This window comes from Eptesicus fuscus, chromosome 9 (genome assembly GCF_027574615.1).
Source record: "Eptesicus fuscus isolate TK198812 chromosome 9, DD_ASM_mEF_20220401, whole genome shotgun sequence".
Classification (NCBI taxonomy): Eukaryota; Metazoa; Chordata; class Mammalia; order Chiroptera; family Vespertilionidae; genus Eptesicus; species Eptesicus fuscus.
The window spans coordinates 88,508,813-88,536,092 of record NC_072481.1 but is presented as its reverse complement, the minus strand read 5'-3'; the positions used below and the strand labels follow the sequence as shown (position 1 = coordinate 88,536,092).

Below are 27,280 nucleotides of genomic sequence, written 5' to 3'. Positions count from 1 at the left end.
ATTGAAAGGATAAACAAGCTTAATGAACCTCTAGCCAGGCTCACCAAGAAGCAAAGAGAGGAGCCAAATAAACAAAAATCAGAAACGAAAGAGGTGAAATAACAACAGACTCCACAGAAATACAAAGGATTGTAAAAAAAAAAAAAATATATGAGCAATTCTAACAAACTGGTCAACCTAGAAGAAATGGGCATATTCCTAGAAAAATACAAAATTCAATTAGGATTAATCAAAAATTCTGAATCGGCTGATAACTATGGAGGAAATTGAAGCAGTAATCAAAAAACGTCCAGCAAACAAAAGCCCTGGACCAGACAGCTTCACAGGGGAGTTTTACCAAACATTCAAAGAACTAAAACCTATCCTCCTCAGACTATTCCAAAAAATTCAAGAGGAAGGAACACTTCCAAGCTCTATGAAGCCAGCATTACCCTAATACACTGGTTGGCAAACCGTGGCTCACGAGCCACATGCAGCTCTTTGGCCCCTTGAGTGTGGCTCTTCCACAAAATACCACATGTGGGCGCGCACGTACAGTGTAATTGAAACTTCGTGGCCCATGCGCACAAGTCGGTTTTCGGCCTGGGCAAGTCTATTTTGAAGAAGTGGCGTTAGAACACTCAAGGGGCCAAAGAGCCACATGTGGCTCGCTAGCCACGGTTTGCCGACCACTGCCCTAATACCAAAACCAGATAAGGACACTACAAAGAAAGAGAATTACAAGACAATATCTCTGATGAACATAGATGCTAAAATCCTCAACAAAATCTTAGCAAATCAGATCTAGCATTACATTAGAAAGATCATACACCATGACCAAGTGGGATTTATTCCAGGGATGCAAGGATGGTACAATATCAGCAAGTTAATAAACGTGATACATCACATAAACAAATTGAGAGATAAAAATCACATAATTATATCAAGTGATGTAGAAAAAGCATTTGACAAAATCCAACACCCTTTCCTGATAAAAACTCTCAGCAAAGTGGGAACAGAGGGATCATATCTCAATATAATAAAAGCCTTATATGATAAACCTACAGCCAACATCATACTCAGTGGGCAAAAACTAAAACCATTTTCCCTAAGAACAGGAACAAGACAGGGATGCCTGCTCTTACCACTCCTGTTTGACATAGTACTAGAATTGCTAGCCATAGTGATCAGACAAGAAGAAATAAAATGCATTCAAATTGGAAAAGAAGAGATGAAACTGTCATTATTCACAGATGACATGATATTGTACCTAGAAAACCCTGAAGACTCCATCAAAAAACTACCAGACTTAATAAATGAATTCAGCAATGTAGCAGGATACAAAATTAACATCCAGAAATCTAAGCTTTTTTACACATCAATGTGCTCACAGAAGAGAAACAAACAAATAACCAGTGCCTTTTACCATCACACCAAAAAAATTAAGATGCCTAGGAATAAACTTAACTGAGGAGGTAAAAGACCTATACTTGGAAAACTACAGGATGTTGAAAAAAGAGATAGAGGAAGACATAACGAAATGGAAGAATATACCGTGTTTATGGATTGGTAGAATCAACATCATTAAAATGTCCATAATACCCAAAGCAACCTATGGATTGAATGCAATCCCCATTAAAATAACAATGGCATATTTCACAGACCTAGAACAAACTCTCCAAAAATTAATATGGAATAAAAAAAGACCCTGAATACCTACAGCAATCTTGAGGAAGAACAACTAAGTTAGAGGAATCACAATATCAAATACCAAGCTATATTACAAAGCCACTGTTCTCAAAACTGCCTAGTACTGGCACAAGAACAGACATATAGACCAATGGAACAGAACAGAGAACCCAAAAATCGACCCAAGCCATTATGCTCAATTAATATTTGACTAAAGAGGCAAGACCATACAATGGAGTCAAGACAGTCTTTGCAATAAATGGTGCTGGGAAAATTAACAGATACGTGCAAAAAAATTGAACTAGACCACCAACTTACATCTTATACAAAAATAAACTCCAAATGGATAAAGGACTTAAACGTAAGATGGGAAACCATAAAAATCTTAGAAGAATCCATAGACAGCAAAATAGCAGACTTATGTCATAGCAATTAATACAACTCTTAGGGCAATGGAAACTAAGGAGAAAATAAACAAATGGGACTACATCAAAATAAAAAGCTCTGCACAGCAAAAGAAACCATCAACAAAACAAGAAGAAAGCCCACTGCATGGGAGAACATATTTGCCAATGTTATATCCAATAAGGGCCTAATCTCCAAAATTTATAGGGAACTCATACATCTTAACAAAAAGAAGATAAACAATCCAATCAAAAAATGGACCAAGGACTTAGACACTTTTCGAAAGTGGACATACAGAAGGCCAAGAGACTTAAGAAAACATGCTCAAAGTCACTAATCATCCGAGAGATGCAAATCAAAACAACAATGAGGTACCATCTCACACCTGTCAGAATGGCTATCATCGACAAGTCGACAAACGACAAGTGCTGGCGAGGATGTGGAGAAAAAGGAACCCTCGTGCACTGCTGGTGGGAATGCAGACTGGTGCAGCCACCATGGAAAACAGTATGGAGTTTCCTCAAAAAGTTAAAAATGGAACTCCCACTTGACCCAGTAATCCCACTTCTAGGACTATATCCCAAGAAACCAGAAACGCTAATCAGAAAGGACATATGCATCCCTGTGTTCATAGCAGCACAATTTACAATAGCTAAGATTTGGAAACAGCCTAAGTGCCCATCAGCAGATGAGTGGATTAAAAAACTGTGGTACATCTACACAATGGAATACTATGCTGCTGTAAAAAAGAAAGAACTCATACCATTCGCAACAGTATAGATGGACATGTAGAGCATTATGCTAAGCGAAATAAGCCAGTCAGAGAAAGATAAATATCCCATGATCTCACTCATTTGTGGAATATAATGAACAACATAAACTGATGAACAAAAATAGAGCCAGAGACAGAAACATCAAACAGACCATCAAACTTCAGAGGGATGGCAGGGGAGGGTAGGAGGGACATGTAAAAGACCAACCAAAGGACTTGTATGCATGCATGTAAGCATAGCCAATGGACACAGACACTAGGGGGTGAGGGACTGTGTTGGGAGTTGGGAGTGGCCAGGAGATGTCAATGGGGGGGAAAGGGAGACATATGTAATACTATATGTAATATTTTAATCAATAAAGAATTTTTTAAAAACAAGTTACCATTCCATTTGTGAATCCAGTCATTTCGACTGCCTGGCTTTGGAATATCAAAATTTTCTAGTTGGTTTAAAATTTGGCAGCGTCTGAAGCCAAGCAAAGAGAATGGGAGGTTTGTTGAAGACAGGGTAGTGTGGGGTGGGTGTAAATATAAGCATGTTCTGCCACTTCTTCCTTCACAGTTCCTGTGCCCTGTGGCAGTGTTTGTTTCCGCCCCTTTCCCGACCTCCTATATACTGTGTTCCTATAGTGGGCCAGGTCGCAGGCCTTGACCCCTGAGGGGAGCATTCAGGGCTGATAGAGCAAACTTTGAGAGCTAGTCTTCATCACTGTCCCCTGAGGGCGATGTTGCCCACTTTTTGTCATAAGGAAATGGAGGTTTAGAAAGGGTTACTTGCTTATGGTCATATGAGTAATGAACAGTGAGCAAGAGAGCTAGAGTTCAGGGCTAGGGTCAGCTCCCTGCAGCTGCCCCATGGTCAGGGTGGTGTGTCCGCTGGTCCTCTATCTGAACTTGTATAGGTCATGCCGCCTCCCTCCCTGTATCCTCACATGTCCCAGTGCAGGAGATTGGGAAGATGTTTGAGGAAAGGTTAGAAGACAGGTGTGGACCAGAATACTATTGGGTATATATCAGACACTTAATGACCACAGAATGGTGTTAGCCGCACGCACACACACACACAGAGGTCGGCGCCCATTGGGCTGTTAGCTTCTTTGCTGTTGCACCGCCTCAACTTCAAGCGACAGTCTCGGCATTCCCTTTGTAAGTCCTTTTATAGAGCACTTGGCTGTGCCTGGTACTGAACACTCCCCATCCATCAAGTGAGGGATGGAGCTGCACAGATCCGCCCCTCCCATGGGCCAGCAGTGTTCTGGAAGGCGACTCGGCTGCTGAAGAATCCGAGCTGCCTGTCCCCTGCTCCCCAGCTTTCTGTGATGTCTCCCTCCAGAAACTTTGAAATGAGACTAAGGCTCACACATAAGAGAAATTAAACATGGGCTCTGGGATGATCCTGTGAACAAGTGTCATATAGGAAAGAGGTTTTTGTGGGGTTTTTTATTGGAACATTAAAATCAAGCTGCATTTCAGCCAGCAGCTTCGAGCAGTATCCCATTTTAGGTTGCATTTAGGCGACTGTGTGTCTTGGGAGAGTCAGCCTTCTGCTGACCACTGGGCAAATGCATAGAATTACCATCATGTCTGTCTGTTGTCTCGTAGACATGTTTCCAGCCCACCCCAGCCCCCTAACGGGCAAGCGTTGAGTAGACCAGGTGTTCAGGGATGAGCTCGGGGTTCACTGTTGCTGTGGGCGAGGGGCACCTGGTTTCGCCCCTAGGAATTGTGTCTCAGGAGGAAGCTGGTGTGAGCTGTCAGATTTCGTGTCCTCTGGTGTGCTCTCCACGCACAGCTGAGTCTCCTCCTGCTCCTCTCCCAGCCCACAGGGTCCTGTTGATCAGGGACATTTCCTGGCTCCTTGCCTTTCTCTCTCCGAATAGTGTTGCCTCTTTGGGGCACAGTTCCTTCCTTTTTCCCCTTGTGAGCATTTTGTGTGCTTTTAGGCCACAGATGGAGGAGTGAGTGCCAGAAAAACACCTCCAGTCCACTCCCTCCCGGTCCTCGCCTTCTTCCTCCTCAGAGCGGGAGGGGCTGGGGCCTGAGGGTTTCAGCTGCCCTCCATTTCCCGCATGCAGGGATCCCTGGCTCCCTCACTTCCTCCTGATTGGTCTTACCCCTTTTCTTTACCAGCCTAGGGCCCTCCCCACTTGCCTCTCCTACCTGCTACTCATGGGCCGCAGGCATTGCATTTAAAATCAGTAGATGTGCAAACCTCGGTGTGTAAATCACTTCCGACACCAGGTGTGTTTGGTTCCTTATAACTTCCTTAAGTGGCAGCTTTGGCCATTTAACTGGGCCAGCCCTATGCACACCTCTGCAAATACAGAAAGAGACCTTCCCTGAGGGGCTGAGAGGTGGTGGAGAGAAGTGTGTGGTGTGAGGTCACATCATGAACCTTATTCTCAGTGTTTATTCTTCTGTTCTATGCTCCGGTGCCTGTCAGATAGTATGGTTTAGTATAAAATGTCTCTCCTCTTGTTTTGACTGTTCTATGAGAGTGGAAACTGGCTGGCGATGGTTTTTATCACGTTGGGGTGGAGGGTCATCTCAAGTCTTGGGCACATAGGTAACTCCTGTGGTTACAGGTGCATTTTAAAACACCCTCCTAAAGCACTTATTAGTGGCATTTACCGAGTAAATAAAATCATTTGATGCTTTCCATGTAGATTACCAGTGAATAAGTTTGAAACCTGTACAATATAAATGCTGGAGGGCTCGTGTTTTCCTCTGTCCAAAGCACACTGCTATTTAAAATGTAAGACTGGCAGTGAAATGTGAACTTTAAAGACTCCCGTTAGTGTCCTTTGGGAATCCTCATAATGTGATACAGTAACTTTGGTGTCATTATTTTGTTCTCTGAATTCAGCATTAATATAAAGGGCCATCATGGGACATCAGCCTGGCTGTCCAAACCAGCTTAAAAGTGAGACACTTACTCACTTGAATATTACAGAGTAAAGCATGGAATTAGGTAGAAGCAAGAAACCAATTGTTGTATTTGAAAGTAACAATCGTAACATAGCTAATAGAGCTCTGACATGTCTGCTCTCGGCCCAGTTCTCTCCCTGTCATCTGGCCTCACTTCTGATAATAAAATGTTAAAGGAAAAGTATATTTTTCATACTTAAAACAGAATCCAAATAATTATTAAATATTGTTTTCACTTTTTAGTGAAAAGCAGGAATAATGGGAGGGTATGCAATTAACGTTAAAATACTTTTAAAACTAGTCTTTACTCAAAAGTATGATTTTTTTTTTTAGGTAATTTTTCTAATTTTAGCAGAAACACCTACTGGGCTCTGTGAAGGTAAAGTGTAGGGTAGTTGGAGGGCTCTGCTGAGGCTGTGGGCCCTTGTGGAGCGCCTATGAGTGTGTGTGCCGGGTTCCTGGGTCTCGGATCCCACCTCCCAGGTTTCACATTCCCTAGTCTTTGCTTGTTCTAGGCATCTCTATTCTTTTTTCTTTTTTAAAATTAATTTATTTTTACTGAGTTTATTGGGGTGTCATTGGTTAATAAAATTACATAGGTTTCAGAGGTGCAGTTCTATAATACATCATCTGTATTTTTAAAAAGCTCCATGGTGATTTGGACCATTGCTGAAAGGGTCTTTCAGCTCAGGAGGGAATGAGCGCCCCTTTCTTTGATTAGTGCTGATGCTTGAACTTGGTGGGGCAGTGATTCCCATGGTGCTGAGTCATACACCCCTGATCTGAGATCTGCATGAACAGCACCCCGGAGTTGTGGGACTGGGAGCTGATGATGCTGGTCCTTTCTTGCTCTGCAAGGCCCGGGGGGCAGGCCTGTGCTGTGTGCACCGCAGGGAGTGCCTGGGCTGGTCCCTCACCAATCCAGGCCTCCGTGCACAGCTGTCTCAGTGGAGACTGAAGGGCCCATGATTGGTGTTTCAATGGAACTGCAGGTTGACTTTCCTGCTACTTCTTTTTGTTTCTTTACCTAATCCACAGTCATTATCACATGTCATTAGTTAACCCAAAAGTGTCCTTTTGAGCTACTTCTTCCCAGTCTGTAATCTAGTCTGGATTCATGCATTGCATTTAGTATCATGCCTTTTTTTTATTATTATTTTATGATTATTTTTTATTCCCATCCTCTCACCCTCCTTCCCTTTGGCAACTATCAGCTTTTTCTCTGTTTCTGTGGGTCTATTTCTGTTTTGTTTATGCATTTGTTTTATTTTAAATTCCCTCTAGGTCCATCTGTGTTGTCACAGATACCAAGATTTCATTCATTTCTATTGCTGAATAATATTCCACTGTATATATATATATACTATATATACCACATTTTCTTTATCCATTCATCTACTGATAGATGTCTGGGTTGCTTCCATATCTTTTATTTTTTCTGTCATATTTTTAAAATATATTTTTCTTGATTTCAGAGAGGAAGGGGGAGAGAGAGAAAGAGAGAGAGAGAGAGAGAGAGAGAGAGAGAGATCAATGATGAAAGAGAATCATTTGATCAGCTGCCTCCTGCACAGCCCCTACTGGGGATTGAGCCCACAAACCCAGGCATGTGCCCCCACAGGGAATCAAACCATGACCTCCAGGTTCATAGGTCGATGCTCAGCCTCTGAGCCACACTGGCTGAGCTATCATTTCTAGCATGTGTGTCTGATTGTGGCATTCCCAAGGTTACAAGACAGGCATACTGAGCTGTAGCTCTGAAGTCCTGTTTGTTAGTACACAAACCTTTTACCCTGTAAACTCAGAAACTAGGACCTTAGAATCTGGAGATTGGGGAAAACAGAAGAATCCAGTGATACAGTCAATGATTGACTCCATCTTCTCTCTCCTGAGGTCACTTAGTCTTTCCCTTCTCGCCCTCCTCCTTTCTTCCTTCTTTCTGTCCACACTTTCTGCTCTGGTTCTTGTTTTTCCCTTTTCATTCATGCAAACAAGGGACAAGTTGCAGAGGGGCCTGGCTTGCATTTTAAAGCATCATGTTTACAGTACAAAAGGGATCCAAATGAAAGGAGAGGACCGGCAAACAAACAAACAAAATCTATATTATTTATTTAAGAAAATATAGGCAAACCATAACAGATGATTCCTGGGGAGTAAAAGGGGCATGTTCCTCTCTCAGCAGGTGACCCCGTGGGGAGTTGGTGGGAAGGGGCTGTTGAGTGGAGCACATGATCTTCTAGCGCGGACTCGGGATATGTTAGTCACTTATTTACTACTCGCAGGAACAAAGAACCTTTCTTATGTGAGCAGACCTCCTCTGACTAGGGACACAGTGACCTTGGGCAGAGGTCACTGCAGGATGGCTCAAGTCAGCCAGGAGGAGACCTGCAAAGTCAGAACTCCCTCCTCTGTGGGGGGCCAGGCCCACGTGGGTCAGGAAGAGGAGACCCCTCCAAAGATACTAGGGGTTCCAGATTCCTGCAGGAGGGCCTGGGCGTCCCCTCTGATTTTCCAGCATGGGTAGTACTTGCAATGCTAGAAATTATTAAAAGCTGTGTCTTCTTCTTGTGACAAACTACAGTTTTTTCTTGCTGTGCTCTAAAATCCCTTCACTCACTTTTTGTTGTTATTATTTAAGATTTTAATTGTAATATTGTTGTTTAACTTTAAACATATGTGTCTTGGTCTCATTGTTAACTTTTAGTATTTTGAAGTCATTCCATCCCCCTCAGACTAAGGGAAGATGATCATTTGACTTGTTTGTGTTCAGTGTATTTTTTTAATGTGTTTTATTTATTTTCTTTAAAGAATCGGGTGGAGGAGGGGGAAACAAATGCCAATAATCCCAGAAGAATGAATCAAAAGCAACTTTTCTTTTTCATTGCAGTAGAAAGCCAGATAAATATCTATTTTTTTTCCTGCTTCAGGTCAGAAACCCTTCCCTTGTCAAAAATGCGATGCCTTCTTTTCTACCAAATCTAACTGTGAACGCCACCAGTTGCGCAAACATGGAGTTACCAACTGTTCCCTGAGAAGAAACGGGCTTATTCCCCAGGCAAAAGAGAGTGATGTTGGACCCCATGATAGCACAGGTAGTGCTTCCAGGTGACGGAGAGGAGAGGGACAGAGGAGAGCCCATTGCTTAGCCCCGTTAACTTCCTAGCAAACTTCAGCCCTTAGAGCATGCGGCAGCCTTTCCCTCTTCCCTGCAGGACTCCAGGCAGAAAGGCGGGCCCTGCAGAGCATGCAGCAGGGTCTCGACGTGGGAGACAAGGGCAGTGCCCCTGAAGGGAAGCTGAGCTAGCAGGGAAGATCTGTCACCCCCAGCCCCTCCCAGCAGACCCCCTTGTTCAGGCTGTGGGCCCTGCTGGATGTGGGAGATGAGGAAGGATGTGTAGTTTTAGCTCTTGGTAGCAACACATCTAAAAGGGATGTGAAACTTTAAAGGCTTGGGTGTTGTCTTCTCCAGCCCCAGCCTCTGCTGCCAAATTCTCCAGAGCAGGGATGGGCTACACAGATGTCAGGGTATTGCAGGAACTAGGGATGCCCAGCCCTTGGCAGGGAGGGTGGGGTGTTTTTCTTTTCATTAACTCTCTTCCCAGTAAAACAAAACTTTGTCTTGTTTGAAAAAGCACTCTGCATGTCCTTTCCTTAATCACATCTCTGCTTGACCTGGATCCGGTGATTCTCTTGTGCTGATACGCGCTTCCTTCCTTCAGCCCCCCACGGAGCAACTAACGCTGCCCAGTGCTCTCCTGCCACCCTTTCCCCCTGGACAGCTTCTGCATTTACTCGTGTCCTCTATTCAGTACATTTTTCATCTCCAAATACTGGGGTTTAGCACCCCTCATCCCCAAAAACTAAAACAATTGGCTGCTGCAGGTCACTGAGACACAGCTCGCTGGCCATTGGTTAACAGTCTCACAAGTATGGATTCAGTTCTGCAAATTTTGGAAGCTTGAGGTTCCCCCACTGCTTGAAGCAGATGACATTCCCTCGAAATGTATTTATTTTTCTAGAGTTGTACTTGTGTCACGTGCTTCTCTCTCTCAGACTTGGGTGGGATGGGGCGGTGTGGTGTCCGGGAGTCCTGCCCCCCTGTCAGTTTGACTAGAGGGGTCGCCTTTAACCCCAGGCCCCTCATCCTTGTCTCAGTTACTGAGGGAGGGGCGCATCTGGGTGGGTAGCTTATCCAGGAAGAGGATTTGACCCGGAACCCTCTGCCTTTTCCCCACACCGCCCACCAGTCCCTAGTGAAACAAGCCCTTAAACTGTCAGGCCCTCTTCTTAAAATCAGCCCCTCCAAAGTGTATAAAAATGTCGGCCAGCTTCCATTCCCACATAATTTGCCAAGATCTTTGAATAACGATGTGGACTCCCACGGAATCCTGCCATGACTTGGATCCCCTTGAGCAAAAGGAGGTGGATGACCTGCGACCCCCAGGAAGCCACAGCGACGCTGTCAGAACTCGAGTTTGCTGATGAGGATCCCTCTTAATGCTTAGCAGTGCGTGCCGAGGGGCCTGGGGCAGCCTGGCTGAGAAGCAGCTCTGTGCTTCTGCCCACGGTGGTGCCAACGGAGGGAGAGAAGTGGGTAACCGAGGTGGTGGAGGGGTGCCCTGGGTCTCAGAGTTTGCAGACAGGTCATAAAGGGTACGAATGGGTGGCAGATGCACAGGAGCTCCCCTTCCGGATCGCACTGAGGAACCAGCCTGGGACTCCGGCTGCCGTCTGAGGTGCAGACACCGCGCTAATTGGAGTGTATGTCTTAGCTTCCGTTCAGCACCAGGCTTTACATTGTGGTGGGTTTAGTTTTTAAATTTGCAGTTAAGAGTTCTGTCAAAGTCCTTCCTCATCTCCGCCCTGTAGGTTTTCTTTAAAGGAAAAAGCCTCTGGAAAAAGAATTCACTGCAAGTTGTAATGTGAAACCAGCAAAGAGAAAATATATGGTTGGTTTAATTGTGGTCCCAGCCCATGCTCAGAAAGAGGACTGAGATTTAAGAAGGGAAGGGGAGAGGTTGGGGAGGTGGAGTTCCCTGGCTTCAGGGAGAATTTTTAAAACCAGGTGAGCGTAAAGGAGGGGTGACGGTTTCCTTCGGGCACTCCCTCCCGTGAAGTTGCAAGTAGGGCCTGAGAGGAAGACCATAAAAACAAAGGCAGGAAATGACCAGGGAAGTTCTTGAGGGGTTTTCTAGGTTTATATGCCTTGGTTGCATTTTCTTAAAATCCCTGAACATGTTTTATAATGAGGGTCTGACTTTTTCCATCACATAAGGTTTTTCACGAAACTACACCTAGGTTTTCCCCAAAGGAATGCTGAAATGCTGTGTGGGGGCAGTTCTGCTTAAAGGGGCAAATTGCTCATTCAGAGTTCAACAAGCTCTCCACTCATTTTGTTTTCCTGTGGGCAGAGGAACCCTGGCCCACTTTGCCCTTGGGGAATACTTACGTTTTTTCCCTCAGGCGATACCTGTAGGGGCCTTCTGTTTGTGGGCACCTACACACGACTTTCCAAATCGGCTTAATGTGCAAGTTTTCAAACGCTTTCCTAACGGTGGCCGCCCTGCCCAGCTGGAAGCCCCGGTGCCCGTTGGAGGACATGCAGCACAGCATGGCCTTCGTAGGTGAAGCCCGTAGTACAGGCAGCAGCTTGAACAGCCTCGCCCCTGCCCACTCAGATGAGGTGTGTAGATTGGTCCTTTTTCACTTTGGCTGAGTAACTTGGAACTTCTAGGAGGCAGTAGATACTTCATTGTTGAGCTGGCATGAAAAATCTCCACTTTCCCATAGCAGTTTTTTTAGATTTAGCATCACAAATGAGGGACTGATGAGGACAGAGAACGACGTCTGTAAGGGAGGTAGCATCGCTTATAAAAAGTCTTCAGCTGCCTGTATTTAGAAGTGTGGGTGGCTGAGGAGGGCAGGGATCAAAATAGGACCTGCTATTGTGAGCCGGATATTCATGAAATGATGAGAAGAGGTTCTGTTGTTCCCAAGAATCACTCATAAAAATCAGTTGGGGTTGCTTGGAACTTGAAGGGCCGGGGCTGTCCTGCAAAAATCTCCCCCTAGTGGAAGTTTGCTAGAGCACAGCCAAGCCTCCTTTGTTCACCAGAGGAAGTGAGTTGGCCTTTCATTGAATTTAGGGTGAACACTCCATTCTTTTTTTTAATGTATTTTTATTGATTTCATGGAGGAAGGGAGAGAGAGAGATAAAAACATCAGTGTTGAGAGAGAATCATTGATCGGCTGCCTCCCCCACCCCCACCCCATTGGGGATTGAGCCTGCAACCCAGAAATTGTGCCCTTGACTGGAATCGAACCTGGGACCCTTCGGTCCACAGGCCGATGCTCTATCCACTGAGCCAAACTGGCTACGGCTGAACACTCCATTATTCACACTAAGGAAAGGCCCAAGGGTGAGAATGATCTGACCTTAGTATATTTACTTGGGTTTGGTTTCAGAATTCATTATGATTTTTTTCCACGTTCATCTTAATATATTCTCCAGTTAAATTTTAAAATAACCCATGTTCTTTGGTGAAAAATATTAATAATTAAGAAAACCTTGAGCCGAAGCCGGTTTGGCTCAGTGGATAGAGCGTCGGCCTGCGGACTGAAGGGTCCCAGGTTCGATTCCGGTCAAGGGCATGTACCTTGGTTGCGGGCACATCCCCAGTAGGGGGTGTGCAAGAGGCAGCTGATCGATGTTTCTCTCTCATCGATGTTTCTAACTCTCTATCTCTCTCTCTTCCTCTCTGTAAAAAATCAATAAAATATATTAAAAAAAAAAAAAAAAACCTTGAATGTACTGGGGCAAGTAGGAAGTAGCCAGAATTTAAGCCTCTTTTTAAAAATGGAACTACTACAGTAGTAAGCCAGCAAATATGAAACTGAGCACTTAGTATTTTTTTTATTGTAGCGTTTATACCAAAATCCATTTAATAGATGCTCCCTATTGGAATGACTCAAGAATATGAGCATCTGTCTTATCCTTAGAAATAGCCTCAACGTTGGGGTGTGTAGCTCAGGATTCCTCTTTAAACTTGTGAATAATTTTCAAAAATCGTCAGAAATTTTAGTCACAGCATAATGATTTGTGTTCTTCTGAACCCTTTGGAGATACTCAGACAGTGGCTGCCAAAAGATACAGGCAGAATGAAACCAGTGAAAGGGTGTAAGTTGGAGCGTTGAGCAGACGGTGGTGGTCAGCTGAAAGCCCCAGGCAGGTGTGGCCATGGAGGGGCGGTGCCAGCCCTGCACCCCCCCCCCCCCAGGACCCCCTCAGTGGCAGATAATGAGGCCGGTGACCGAGTGCTGGGTGTGGGTGGACGTGGTTGTACGTGTGGTCACATCAAGGAGACCCCGGGGAGGCGTGCGTGCTGGCTCGCGCGCCGTCGTCGGCTCTCCTGGGAAGGCACCTCTAACGTACGTGCTCTGAAGCGGAGTGTCGTTGGCCTAATGAGTTGGCCGTTGGGTGACAGTCAATAGCAGGTCTCAGCGGACAGCTTCACTGTCATAGACACAGTGTAAAGGTCATCAGGCCCTTGTGTAACCCGAAGGGAGACAGTGCTTCTGATAAAGGCTACCACCCGTGTGGTGTCGTTAGTATTACCAGCGCCATCCCTCGAGAAGGCCTTACAAACTGATGGACAGTCCACATCTGATTTTGCTGTGGAGAGTGGACAGGTAGGAACAAATCGAGAGGCAGGAAGTGCTTCCTCTCCCTCCATGGGGGCCTGACAGCAGCCAGGGAGGCCCCCTGGTGTGCCTGTGTCTCCTTTGCCTTAGAACTGCACCTGGAAATGTGGCATCAGGTGACAGTGTGGGCCATAGTGCATAGGATGTGCTTTGGGTCATTTTGTCATCAGACACCATGTTTGGGGTAGTCCCGTGTATGTTGCATGTTTATATGATCTCTGCACTCAAAAGTAGCTTTTACAGCTCAGCTTCTTCAGCCTCCCTAGCGCTGTGACTCTGGAATGCACCACCTCTCCTCTCTCCATTCCTTCTGTCTGTGCTGCCCTCAGTCGCTCACACCTCCTGGGGCCTGAGCATTGCTGTGTGTGGCAGGGGAGGGCACCGGGTGCTGCCTGTGGTGAGTGCAGGAGCGGGGGGAGGGCTTCCGAGGCACAGCCAGCCCTGTGACCCTGGCCTGTGTGTATGTGGAGGCTCTTTCTGCCTTTTATAAATTAACCCCAGATTTTTTGGGGCCCTCAGGGATGGATGTAGGGGGTGATGATTCAGGGCGGGCCCAGCTGAGATTCACGAAGGAGCCCTTGGCAGGGGCATGTGTGGTGGCGTTTGCTTTCAATCCATGCTTCTGTGCTTGCTCCCACAGACAGCCAGTCAGACGTGGAGACGTCAGCTGCAGGAGGCGAAGTGCTGGACCTCACCTCTCGGGAGAAAGAGCAGCCGTGGTCAGAGGGGGGCCCTGAGCCCAGCCAGATCAGAGGAGAGGTCCCCGTGGAGGAGCTGACTCGGGGAGCAGCCGAGTCCATGGATGGGGAGGAGCAGGCAGCCGAGGAGAGCCCGGAGCCCGAGGAGAATCGTGATGTGAAGGAGAGGGAGGAGGATGAAGAAGACGGCCCCGAGGAAGACACGGTCAGCAACAAGAGCCTGGACCTCAACCTTGCCAGCAAGCTGATGGGCTTCAAGCTGGCCGAGGGCGACTCTGGGGCTGTGGCCAGCGGGGGCTCGGCCCAGCAGGACCAGAAGCACACCTGCGACATCTGTGGCAAGAGCTTCAAGTTCCTTGGGACGCTGAGCCGCCACAGGAAGGCGCATGGCCGCGAGGTGCCCAGGGAGGAGAGCCCGCTCCCTCAGGAGGGCCAGGGCGAGAGGGGGGCTGCTGAGGGGCCGGTGCCCGTGCCCACTGCCCCCGCTCTGGAGCCAGAGGAGAAGCCCGAGCCCCCGGCCGAGGGGGAGGCCGTGTCCGAAGGCTCAGCAGAGAAGCAGAGCGAGGAGGCCGAGGGCACCTCCGACGGGGAGGGCACGGCCGAGAAGAAGTCCTCAGAGAAGAGTGACGACGACAAGAAGCCAAAGACAGATGCCCCCAGGAGTGTGTGCAGCAAGGCCGACAAGAGGAAGAAGGTCTGCACTGTGTGCAACAAGAGGTTCTGGTCTCTGCAGGACCTGACCCGGCACATGAGGTCCCACACGGGTAAGGGCAGGCCCCGGCCTGGCTTCTTTCAGGGAGGACCCGGGCCCGGCCTGCGAAGGGGGCTGCCTGGGCAGGAGGGAGCCCTCCCCCGAAGCAGAAACGGGCAGAGGACTAACCAGGCCTGCTCGGGCCCTGTGAGCCCGTAAACTAGGAGTTTAACAAGCTGTTCTCTTAGCACCCTAAACGCCTGGGCTCCTGCAGGGAGGCCGTGGAGTGGTCCCTCAGCAGTGCTGTCCTTGGTCAGTCCCTCTGAGCCTCAGTCTTCCTGTCTCTAGAATGGGGGTGATGTCTGTCCTCGCTCAGATAAGTATCTCGGAGAATATGCGTGCTGGGCTTTGGGGCCCGTAGTCTCATCAAGTCCTGAGCCTGGAAGGGGACTGCAGGGTGTGGCCTGGGGACAGGCAGTAGGGACAGGTGCTCTGTTTGGAGGCACCTGGGTTTGTCTCATTATTAACCTTCAGGTGGGAAGTTGGCACCGTGGGGGCTTTTCCTGTCTGTCTTGGCTGCTGCATGGCCGTCCGGGTCTGCCCTGCACAGGTCCTTACTCCTGGGACTCACGGCTACGCGGTTGAGGCTGCAAACCCCACAGCAGGGGCTGTTGTTTAGTAGAAAGGAGACCTGGATACACTCCTGCAGCCCAAAGTGCAAGCATATCGCCACCCCCTCCCCCCCAGACACACCCAACCCAGGCCCTGGTCTTGGTTTCGGCTTTCCTCCTCCCTCCCGGCTGGTGGGGTGCACACCTCTGCTCCCCACACACTGCCCCGTCTCACGCAGCCCTTCTGCCCTGGCCTGGGGGCTTCGGAGGCTCCGGCTGGTCCTCCAACAGAGAGAGATTCTTGGGCTCCTGGCAGGTGGTGGTCTCAGCTGCTCACAGCCGGCTGGTGAGCCTGAGAGAAGCCCCAGCTGCTGCGTGTCAGAACATGGAGTGTCTCGTGCCTTTGACTTGGGAGGCGCCCCTGTCCGTAGAGCCTCAGAAACGGGCCTGTCCCTGCGGGAGGATGCCACTGCTGTCCTCATGGGGCTCCGGTTCCCGGGTCAGTGTGTGGAAACCTGGGCTGAGAGGTGACACGGGGAGGAACCCGAGGGTGGCACCTGGCATTCCTGCTTCCCCATTTTGCCAATTCAGACAAATGAGGGTTTCCCTGTAAAGGAGGGTGTCCTGGCCCTGCCACCCCCCCCCCTCATCTTTCCCTCGTGGCTGCTTTAGTGGAGCTGAGAGGTGGTTCCTGGTGGCCTTACCATTAACAGACCATTTCTTCCCCTCGTTGCTCCAGGAGAAAGGCCGTACAAATGTCAGACCTGTGAGCGAACCTTCACCTTGAAACACAGCCTGGTTCGCCACCAGCGTGTCCACCAGAAGGCCAGGCACGCCAAACACCACGGGAAGGACAGTGACAAGGACGAGCGGGGTGAGGAGGACAGTGAGAGCGAGTCCACCCACAGCGGCAACAACCCCGTCTCGGAGAATGAGGCCGACGCGGCCGTGCTGGCCAGCAACCACGTGGCCGTCACCCGGAGCCGGAAGGAGAGCCAGGCCAAGGACGCCGGCCGCAGGGAGGACAGGGCGGTGGGTCGGACGGCCGGCGCCGGGCAGGCTGAGGCCGGCAGGAGTGCTCCCAAGGCCGCTCCCCCGGAGCAGGCGCCTCAGGGCGACCCCGACCCCGAGAGCCCGGTGGCCCTCGTGCAAGACCTGCTGGAGCTGAACGGCCAGCGGCCTGCCCACCCCATCCTGGCCGCCGACGCTGCCTCGCCGCTGCTGGGAGTGGAATGACGGCTCCTCCTGTGCCCAGCACGCCGCCGAAGGCCCCAGAGCCCCCCTGCATCTGTGCTTCATGAGGTTTCCTCAGTGCCTGTCCGCTGTGGGGAGAGGCGAGGAGGAAGGGCCGCCTCTCGGGGCCACAGCCTTACCACGCGCCCGTGCGGAGACCAGCACGGACGGTTCGAGTGCCTTAACTACTTACCAGCCCTTCAGTGTCGTCCTGGGGTGTTGTCCCAAAATGACTTTAGAAACAAAGCAGATATTGTAATGAATTATTGGAGAGGACCTTTTCATTTAAGCATTAACATCACTTCTGTGTTGGTGTGTGTGAGCTTGTTCTTGCGAATCTGATCGTAACATTTGTTCTGTGAGCTGGAAACAGAAGAAAAACATGCCCTTGGATACCCGTAGCCAATAACTGGAAGAAAATGATGTGAATTTTCATGTAAATTACCAGAGGAAATACGGATGAGATGCTCATTTCTCATATAGACCTTTTTCTTTTTCTTTTTTTTTTTAATCTGCTATGTGGTGGAGCTGTGATTTGGTCCTCGATGTTGAGGATGTGGTGGATGGAGGTTTCCAGTTTGGTTCAAGCCAAAACCAGGACAGAGTCTAGCTTCGACCTCATGTGTGTTTTGCTCTTTCAGCGTTAGACATACTAGTTCCTGTTCAAGTTCCAAGACATTTGTTCTTAGAAGAGTTACCGTGGCAACTTAATCTATGGAGAACATACACAGGTGTCCTGTATCTGATTTCCCCCTTTCGGTATATATATTATTAATATTATTATTATTATTATTTGTAGTTCATCAGTTTGCTGGTCTCTGCAGTAAGCAGAAACAAATGGGCAATATTTGTCCTGGAGACCTGGGTGCCCCCAGGTCCTCGTGTAAGCGTCTGCCCGCAGCTTTCCTGCCCCCCTCGGGTGGGAGCTCTTCTACTGTACTCAGACAAGCCTTTCTTCCGGACTGCAGCTCCCGCAGGGCCTCCCGCACGCGGCCGGCCGAGGAGCAGCTCGGGGGAGAGGGTGTGTGCACCCGGCTCCTGAGAAGGCAGGCGGTGAGGACCCACTCACCGGTCTGCCACGCCCAGCCCAGGCCTACCCGCGTGTGCTACTGTCATTTGCAAGGCGAGGAAATACTACTACTGGTAATAAAACTGCACATGCAAGATTGAAGCGGAGAAATTGATTTATATTTACCTTCCTGCGATTTGGGATTGGTGCTTGAAGATAGACTTGTTTCCAGTTTCTGAAATAACCTGAACCCCTGGGTGCAAAAAAGGCAGGATTCTTTTTTTTTTTTTTTTTTTTGGTGAGCATCCTAAGCAGGCAATACACTTCCTACTGTAGCTGAGCCTGTCTCGGCATCCTGTCTGCCACTGGGACCCCAGGGCACCCGAGGCCTAGCGCTGGGCCTCCTGCGCTGCTCCACCCTCACATCCCCGCCTTACCCGGAGCCCCCCGCTCCCCCCCCCCCCCCCAGGACCCTCCTCCACACTCAGTAAGTGTGCGGCAGGCACACAGACCCCTTCCTCACCAGTTTCTGGCGGCCAAAATCCAACCATCCAGACTTCAAAGGAAGATGTGTGTTCTTGAAATAACAAAAAGTGGTATCTTTGCATGTGAAAGGAAAAAAGTTGAGGTATATATAATTTTTAACTGTATTAGGGATGTGTGAACCAGTTTCAGAACAAGGTTTCATTTGCTCTAGATGAATACACATCAGAGCCGATGGTCCCATTTCACTGCATACCTGCTTAGTTAAAGCCAGTTCATGCATCCCTTCATTTTTTATGATGATTGTTGTTATTTTCATTGATATTATTATTTGGGGTTTCTAGTGTTTTCTTTTCCTTTGCAACTCTCCACACTAAAGCTCCCAGCATGTGGAGAGGCTGTGACACAAGTCTGCTGCAGCGAGAGGCAGCAGAGCGCGCAGTGCCTCGCTGCAGCTCGCAGGAATCACAATCCATGTAAAGCTTTATTTAGCCTCCTCTGCGCCCTGTAGCCCGTATGGCCTTGCCATGTTTTATTAGTGAGGTTGAGAAATGGATTATTTGTTTGTTGTTCTGCCCCTCCCCCAATATTAAACTGTGAAATTTGTGATTTGTTGAAACTCTGGGTGAATCATAGCTTAGTTTGCATGTCCAGCTAATTTGTTTCTATTCATTTTGTTTGATTCTCTTTCTCCTCTCAGGGCTTTTACAAAAAAATATATATATATGGATCTTCTGAAAAGTTTTTTGAGGTGCAAGTTTTTCTCTTGTTTTTCTCTTTGATTTGTGGACACAATGCTGAGAGTCAATCACTACATGAAACTCTGGCTGTGAAAAACAACAAAACCCCAAAGGGCTGATTTTCCCGCGGCCGGGGAAGCTTTGTGGCAGTCGGATGATTCGTCGTACCTTCACCCTCCGTTCGCCTCTTCCTCTCCTCTCTTTTCTTCAAGAAGGAAGTGATCCTAGTGAGTTCAGCCCATGCATTACACAGGAAACAATAATAAATGTAGAGTTCATATTTTTCTAAAGGGAACTTAAAAACTGCTGCTACATGTTATGTACAAAACTGGTTTATGCCACATGAACAGAATCACAAGATTAGTTTTGGTACTTTTGTTCCTCTTTGTATTCAGTTGTATAATACTTCCAAATTCAAAATGAGAAGAAAAGCTGTATCAAACCATCTAAGCAATAAATGTTATATTTTAAAAATGACAGATTGCTTGCCACACAGTTGTCCTGTGATTTGCTGTAACCCTGTCAGTTTGTCCTGCTTCCCGGTACCCGGTGGCCCTGGAGCTCAGTTGTGGGGCGGCCTGGAGGAGCTGCTGCCGGCTGTGACTTAATCCCCAGTGCATGAGGCCCCTCCCAGGCCAGGGGCTGCCCAGTGGCTTAGCAGCAGCTAAAGCTGGGGACTTTGTTTTCTGGGCAGCAACTCCTGACACGTGCACTGTGCCTTTTCCTTCTCTTGCCAGTTACAAGGGAGATGGAGTTGCCCCGGGTGGGGGAGAGCCCCTGTCATTCAAGGGAGGGGCCTGGATGGCGGTGACCCCAGGCCTTACGGACAGCAGGTCCGAAGGTCTGTCTTCAAAGCAGCGAGTAGGTAGAGTCCTGGATGTTCTCAGCTGGGAGCTGTTCTCCAACAGCAACTCTGGAGGAAGCTGAGCTCAAGGGAAGCTAATTGTAGAGGATGTTTCCATGCACTGGCCACGCCAGGGCCCTGAGGGCCAGGTCACAGCAGGACGAGAGCTGCAGGGCCTGCTGCCCCGCCCCACACAGCCACACACAGGAGACGGCTGGGCCCAGACGCCAGTGAGGGCTCCCGACTTGTTCTCAGTGAAGCCACCAGGTCTGGGGTGACTGTAACAGGCAAGCAGCCTCCGGCCTCCACTCCTTTGGGGTGGGTGCTGCTGCCACCCATGGGCCCTGTTTCCAGCCCCACTGTGATGGGTCATCTTCCTCACGGAGCTTGGACGGTCCCGTCCATGTGAGCAGTGAAGGGGAGGGAGTGTGACAAACGACGCAGAGGGCGGAGCTGTGGGGAACACTCTCCACCCACCTACCCAACACGCACTGGGAGAAGGCACACACGAGTGAGAGATGGGGCTTAGCAGGAGTCTCCCGTCAGGAAGAGACCTGATACCGGTCAGGTGCCTCTCCCACTCCTGGGTGTGAGCCCACTGGGGCCTCCAGAATGGCTGCCCTCTCCTCCAAAACCCACTCCTCCCTCCCCGCTCCCCTTCATCCCCACTCCCCTCCTCCCTCCCCGGTCCTCCCCGCACCCCTCCTCCCTCCCTCCCCGCTCCCCTCCTCCCTCCCCACATCCCTCCTCCATCCCCGCTCCCCTCCTCCATCCCTGCTCCCCTCCTCCCTCCTTTCTCCCCACTCCCCTCTTCCATCCCCGCTCCCCTCCCTCCTCCCTCCCCACACCCTTCCTCCCTCCCTGCTCCCCTCCTCCCTCCCCGCTCCAGTCATGCAGGCAAGAGATGGCGGTGGCTTGGAGCCGAGCGATGTGACAGTGCTGAGAAGAAGGTGAGTTTAGGGTATATCTTCAAGGAGCACCAACAGGAGTGTATGACAGATCAGAGCTACAGAGAAGTCAAAGCTTCGAGAGTCCACCCAGAACACAGGCTCAGAGGTTGGCTGTGACTTCTAGATGTTTGGAATTAACTTTTTGAAAAATATGTTTTTATTGATTTTAAAGAGAGAGGAAGGGAGAGGGAGAGAGAGATGTGAGAAACATCAATTGGCTGCCTCCTGCACGCCCCTACTGAGGCTCGAGCCTGCCACCCAGGCGTGTGCCCTGTCCCTGAATCAAACTGGGGGCCTTTTGGTGCTCAAGACCACGCCGAAGCGACTGAGCCACACCGGAAGCTGGGGCTTCCTTCCTGAAAAATAACCTTGGTAGCAGATATGTTGCCAAGGAAAAGAAAAGAGATCTTGGACCTTTCTGTCCACCCACCTCCATCCATCCCCCCTCCATCCGCACTCCCACAGGAGCCGCTGACCTCCCGGGGACCAGGGCCATGGGGATCTCTCTGTGGTGGGTCCCAAGGTCGCTGGGCCTGCCCCAGCACCAGGCACCTGCTCCTCATCCTGACAGGCCCCTGTCCTCTGAGGGCCACACACCCGCAGAGGCTGCGCCCCGCTGGCAGGCCACTCCCTGGGGACCTGTGGGAGGGACCAGAGGCAGTGGGGGAGGGTGGCCTGGTCCTCTCCCTGAGGGGCGGGAAGCCCAAGCGTGGCTCAGCCTGGTGGCTCTGCCGGAGCAAGACGGGCTCTGACGGGCTGAGTGGCCATTCATCTAAGTGGCCCTGCCCTCCTTCCCGATCGCCGTGTCCCAGGCAGAGACCAGTCCACGATGATGGCGACGGGCGTGGGAGCGTGGCGTCGCCCGGTGGTGCGATCACTCTCACAGGTTTTCTGATTTCCCTGCAGGAGGAGCCCAGGCCAGCAGAACGCGGGGCTGGACTTGACCTCGACTTGCTGGACTCCCAGGTCAGTGCGCCTGCCCCACGAGGCAACCATCAGTCCCCCTGTGCCTGGAGGAGTTAGGTCCAAGCAGGCCTTTTACCACTGTCCCCTCTCCCCCCCGAAATACGTAGCGTTGAGTGAGTACTTACCTCTTGCCGCTGATCTCATTAGAACAGCACAAGTTGTGTGTGTGGTAAAATACATAACACAAAATGTACACTTAGCCTTCTCAAGTGCACAGTCCACGCTGGTGTACAGCCATCACCCCCGTCCATCCACAGAGCTTTTCATCTAATCAAACTGAAACCGTCTCCATTAAACACACCTCCCATTCCCTGGCCCCCGGCCTCCGGCCTCCGGCCCCCGCCTTTCTGCTTTCTGTCTCTACGAATCCGAGTCCTCTGGGAACTTCCCCAAGTGGAAAGAACATCAACAATGTTGGAGAGACAGGGAATGTAACGCCCACACTGAGAGCCTGGTGTGTGGGGGCTGGGAAGGGGACTTGGCCGGGAGCCGTGGAGGGTCCCCAACATCAGCCGGAGACCGGGCAGGAGCAGGCTCAGAGCAAGCTGGCTGGGTGCAAATCCCAGCTCTGCCTCATGCCTGACCAGGGGCCTCCGTGCCCCATCCCTAAGAAGGGGTCCCCACAGCACCTGCCTCGGATTGCCCTGCGGACCAGATGAGTGAACACACAGGAAGTGAACTCCCTGGCAGCACCCAGTGCCCGGTGAGCACGTGAGATGCGGCCTCGCTCAGACTGGGTTCCGGGCCTCATGAGAGCGCAGCGCCCGCTGCCAGGGAGGCCAGTGGCCCATCATCCCACAGATGCCGGCAGCCTGAGGAGGGCCCCTGCGCCCCCCCCCCAACCCCACGCCTAGATGGGGGTGGGGGAAAGGAGCAGGGGAGGGGCGTTCTGCAGGGAGGGTCCTGGGTCAGTGCCCAGGATCCCGGGTCAGCCGGGCCTTCAGCGCACACGGGCTTCTCGCCCTCGGCCCACCCGGCCTTTGCCAGTTGGGCTGAGGGAGATGAATGGGCCCAAGAGAGACTTCTGGAGCCTCCCACCCACTCACTGCCCACCCAGGGCTGGGGAAGCGGGGGTCCCAACCTCGCCCAGCACCACCAAAGGCTCCCTGCAAGCGAGGAGGGTCCCGGGGAGCGCGGCCTCCTTTGCCTCTGTGGTCCCCTCGCCGCCCGCTCCCAGCCTCCAGCCTCCAGGGCCCAGGACTCCGCGTGGCTCGGCGTTTAGCAGACACCCCGCCCTGGGCTGGGGGGCGTGGGGCGCCGTGCCCTCTCTGCTCCCTCACACTAGGCAGCATCCCAGAAGCCGTCTCAGCTCCTCTCTGCCGGGGCCTGGTCTGCTGGGCGGGCATGGGATGGGGCAGCCCCACCGGGATGGGGCTCAGCCCGGACCTGCGGAGCCCGCGCTGCAGGTCGGTCGGTCGCTGGCGCGGGGATCAGTGCCCGCGGGGAACGGGGAGGGGTCTGATGCGGAGCCGCAGCCGGTTCCTCAGGGGATGGCCGGGCAGCCACGCAGAGACGCTGTAGGTTCTCGTTTAAGGGAGAGAAACCAACTCAGGAGGTGGAGTGTGAGGCCAGAGGCTCTGGAGCGTGTGGGGCTGAGCCCTCTGGTGGCCACTGCCCAGCCCGGCTTCAGCCACTGCCTGCGGCCCGGAGCCTCCGCGTGTCCGCCCGCCCGCCCGCCCTGCCCGCCCTCACTCCTAAGGCTCCTGAGGGGACCGAGGCGTGAGGAGGACACTGTGCTGACAGCCGGCTGGGGCCCCTCCCTTCCATCCTCAGCTCCCCCAGGAACTCCGGAGGACAAGGGTTTATTTTAAACTTAAAATTGAAGGTTACTCTTTAACAACAACAACAACAACACAGTCCCCTCCTATTCTAGGCTGCCAGAGCCCGGGTCCTAAATAAGAAGCCAGCGGGCACTCCGTTCCCAGCTCACTCGCAGGGGAAGGAAGCCACAGCCAAAGGCGGCGATGCACCTGGTGGCCGGCTGTCCAGGGTCGGTGCAGGCCGGGGCCGGGCCAGCGTTCACATAAAGGGACGCCTGCTTGGTTTAGAGAATTTGGGAGCTGCAGAAACTATGAAGAAAAATATTTAAGTCATCATCTTGCTTCTCAGATACTATTTTTATAACATCTTTTTTTCCCTCTCCTGCTACTCTTTGTTTTTGTTAATCCTCACCTAAGTATAATTTTTCTATTAATTTTCACAGAGAGTGGGAGGGAGGGAGGGAGGGAGGGAGGTCGATTGGTTGCCTCCTGCCTGCCTCTGACTGGGACCATTGATTGAACCTGCAACCCAGGTATGTGACCTTGACCAGGAATCGAACCTGCAACCCCTCCGTAGGCGGCCAATGCTCTAACCACTGAGCCACCGGCCAGGGCTCAGGCACCATTTTTATTCATTGAACATCACGGTGTTAATCAAGCCCAGCTTCTTTCCTTCCTCATTCCCAGGCGTGTTTTTACAGCACTTTGCACATGGCAGCGTGTTTTCCTGTGGTTGTAGGTTTTGAATTCACCCACAGCCAGTAAGCTGGGAAGGAAAACATCCTTATCACCTCGCAGCAGAGAGGAGAGTGGAAATGATTGCCCAGGTCTGCCAGCTAATGAGTGGCCTTGTTAGGATGAATTGCCCACCTGGAAATCTCTAAACCCAAGCGTGGAGGGTGTGGGGTATCTGTGACGTGTGTTGTCCGCCGAAAGGACCGCCACAGAAAACGAGGTGCGGTTCCTTATTTCTTATTTTTTTATAACCCTCACCCCAGGATTTGTTTGGAGAGAAACATCGGTAGGTTGCCTCCCGTATGCGCCCCCACTGGGGATCGAATCCGCAACCAACTGGGCCCCCGGCCAGGGCCAGGCTGGAGTGCTTGTCACCCCTGTTCGCCGAGGGTCAGGAGCGGCCACAGACGGGCAGGGCAGGCCTCACAGGCAGGGGACTCACGCCTGAGGCTGGTCTTGGTGCCACAGGAGGCGTGGATCTCCGTACCCACCCGCCAGAATCTTACCGAGAGGCCTTGGGGTTCGGTCACAGATGGTCCCAACAGCACCTCCGTCCCTCAAGGCTGCACCTTAAAAACGGCTCCCACAGTGGAGCCAACGCTCCAAGCCCCAGCGCACTCCACCGCGCTGCTCAGCTTCACCCACAAAACCAGCTCAAAGGGAAAATCATGAAGGGTTCCAAGATGGCTCCTCAGAGCACGGGCTCCGAGCACAGGGCCCTGTGACCTGGCACAGGGAGTGACATGGCTCCGTTCTCCTCCTGAGGCCCCACCGCCGAGGTCCAGAACCCAGGACTGTCTCCATCACCCCGCCCCAGTGCCCAGCACCCCCTCACGCCTCAGGCCAGGCGCCCCAGTGCCCAGCACCCCCTCACGCCTCAGGCCAGGCGCCCCAGTGCCCAGCACCCCCTCACGCCTCAGGCCAGGCGTCCCAGTGCCCAGCACCCCCTCACGCCTCAGGCCAGACATCCCAGTGCCCAGCACCCCCTCACGCCTCAGACCAGACGTCCCAGTGCCCAGCACCCCCTCACGCCTCAGGCCAGACATCCCAATGCCCAGCACCCCCTCACGCCTCAGGCCAGGCGCCCCAGTGCCCAGCACCCCCTCACGCCTCAGGCCAGGCGCCCCAGTGCCCAGCACCCCCTCACGCCTCAGGCCAGGCCGCTGTATCTGGGGCTGCTGTACCCCCACTACCCTCAAGCCCAGAGCTTACTGCTGTCCGTGGGTCAGCACATGGTGATAGTTGCTGCTTTTCTGAAAATGGTACCTAGTTTCGTGATCAGAACTAGTGAGGCTCAGCCACGCTGGCAGTAACGTTGGGTGTGCCTTCTGCCCATCCTCACCCCTGGGCCCGTGCCAAGCCCTGCCCTGAGCGCTTGGTGAGGGCACAGATTGGCGCTCTGGCCTGCGCCTGCTCCCCATGATGCCCTTCCACCAGCCGGGCAACTGCAGGCCATCAGGGCCCAACAGCCGGGCACTGCCCCGCCTCCCTGGGGAGGTAAGTCCTGGCTCTCAAGGGTTTGGATCTGCAGAGGAAGGCGGGCCGGCTCTGCGATGTGGGGGTGGGAGGCAGGCGACCGAAGGGGAAGGCGAGGCACAGAGGGGCCCCTGCCGCGAAGGGAGGGAGTGACCGCAAAGGCCAGCAAGGACGTGGGCAGTAAAAGCAAAACGAGGAAAACACTTAGTAATTTATTTTTATTTATTTCTTTATTTTTTTGGGGGGGGGGTATGATGATAACTTTTCATTTATTTTTTAATAAATCTTTATTGTTCAGATTATTACAGTTGTTCCTCTTTTTTCCCCCCATAGCTCCCCTTCACCCGGTTCCCACCCCACCCTCTGCCCTTACCGCCCCCCCCACTGACCTCATCCATAGGTGTACGATTTTTGTCCAGTCTCTTCCCGCACCCCCCACACCCCTCTCCCCTCGAGAATTGTCAGTCCACTCCCATTCTATGCCCTTGATTCTATCATATTCACCAGTTTATTCTGTTCATCAGATTTTTTATTCACTTGGTTTTTAGATTCACTTGTTGATAGATATGTATTTGTTGTTCATAATTTTTATCTTTACCTTTTTCTTCTTCCTCCTCTTCTTAAAGAATACCTTTCAGCATTTCATATAATACTGGTTTGGCGGTGATGAACTCCTTTAGCTTTCTCTTATCTGTGAAGCTCTTTATCTCACCTTCAATTCTGAATGATTGCTTTGCTGGGTAAAGTAATCTTGGTTGTAGGTTCTTACTATTCATCACTTTGAATATTTCTTGCCACTCCCATCTGGCCTGCATAGTTTCTGTTGAGAAATCAGCTGACAATCGTATGGGTGCTCCCTTGTAGGTAACTAACTGTTTTTCTCTTGCTGCTTTTAATATTCTCTCTTTGTCTTTTGCTCTTGGCATTTTAATTATGATGTGTCTTGGTGTGGTCCTCTTTGGATTCCTTTTGTTTGGGGTTCTCTGAGCTTCCTGGACTTGTAAGTCTATTTCTTTCACCAGGTGGGGGAAGTTTTCTATCATTATTTTTTCAAATAGGTTTTCAATATCTTGCTCTCTCTCTTCTTCTGGCACCCCTGTAATTCAGATGTTGGTACGCTTGAAGTTGTCCCAGAGGCTTCTTACACTATCTTCACCTTTTTGGATTCTTTTTCTTTTTGCTTTTCCAGAGGAGTGTTTTTTGCTTCTTTGTATTTCAAATCTTTGACTTGATTCTTGCGATCCTCTAGTCTACTGTTGGGTCTTTGTATATTATTCTTTATTTCAGTGAGTGTATGCTTAATTTCTAGTTGGTCCTTTTTCATATCCTCGAGGGTCTCATTAAATTTATCAGTGGTTTCTAGAAAATTCTTGAAAAACCTTATAACTGTGGTTTTGCACTCTATATCCAGTAGTTTGCTTTCCTTCATTTCTATCATTTGTGACCTGTTTCTTTGTCTCCGCATTTTGGCTGCTTCCCTGTGTTGATAGAATGGCTTTGTGTGCTAGGTGTCCTATAGGGCCCAGTGGCTCAGCCTCCCCAGTTACCTGAGTTGGACACTCTTGGTGCACCCCTTTGTGGGCTGTGTGCACAGTCTTGTTGTAGTTAAG

General features: G+C 50.9%; 1 protein-coding gene across 1 annotated transcript in view; it reads left to right on the top strand.

Moving 5' to 3' along the window:
* Positions 1-19,430, top strand: part of RREB1 (ras responsive element binding protein 1) — a 142,157-nt gene extending 122,727 nt beyond the window's left edge. The window contains exons 10-13 of the mRNA XM_054721501.1: positions 8,701-8,865; positions 14,115-14,936; positions 16,214-17,466; positions 18,900-19,430. Of these exons, the coding sequence (XP_054577476.1) occupies positions 8,701-8,865; positions 14,115-14,936; positions 16,214-16,710 (1,484 nt within the window). The 3' untranslated portion in view covers positions 16,711-17,466; positions 18,900-19,430. The remainder of the gene's footprint in view (positions 1-8,700; positions 8,866-14,114; positions 14,937-16,213; positions 17,467-18,899) is intronic.
* Positions 19,431-27,280: the final 7,850 nt, after the last annotated feature.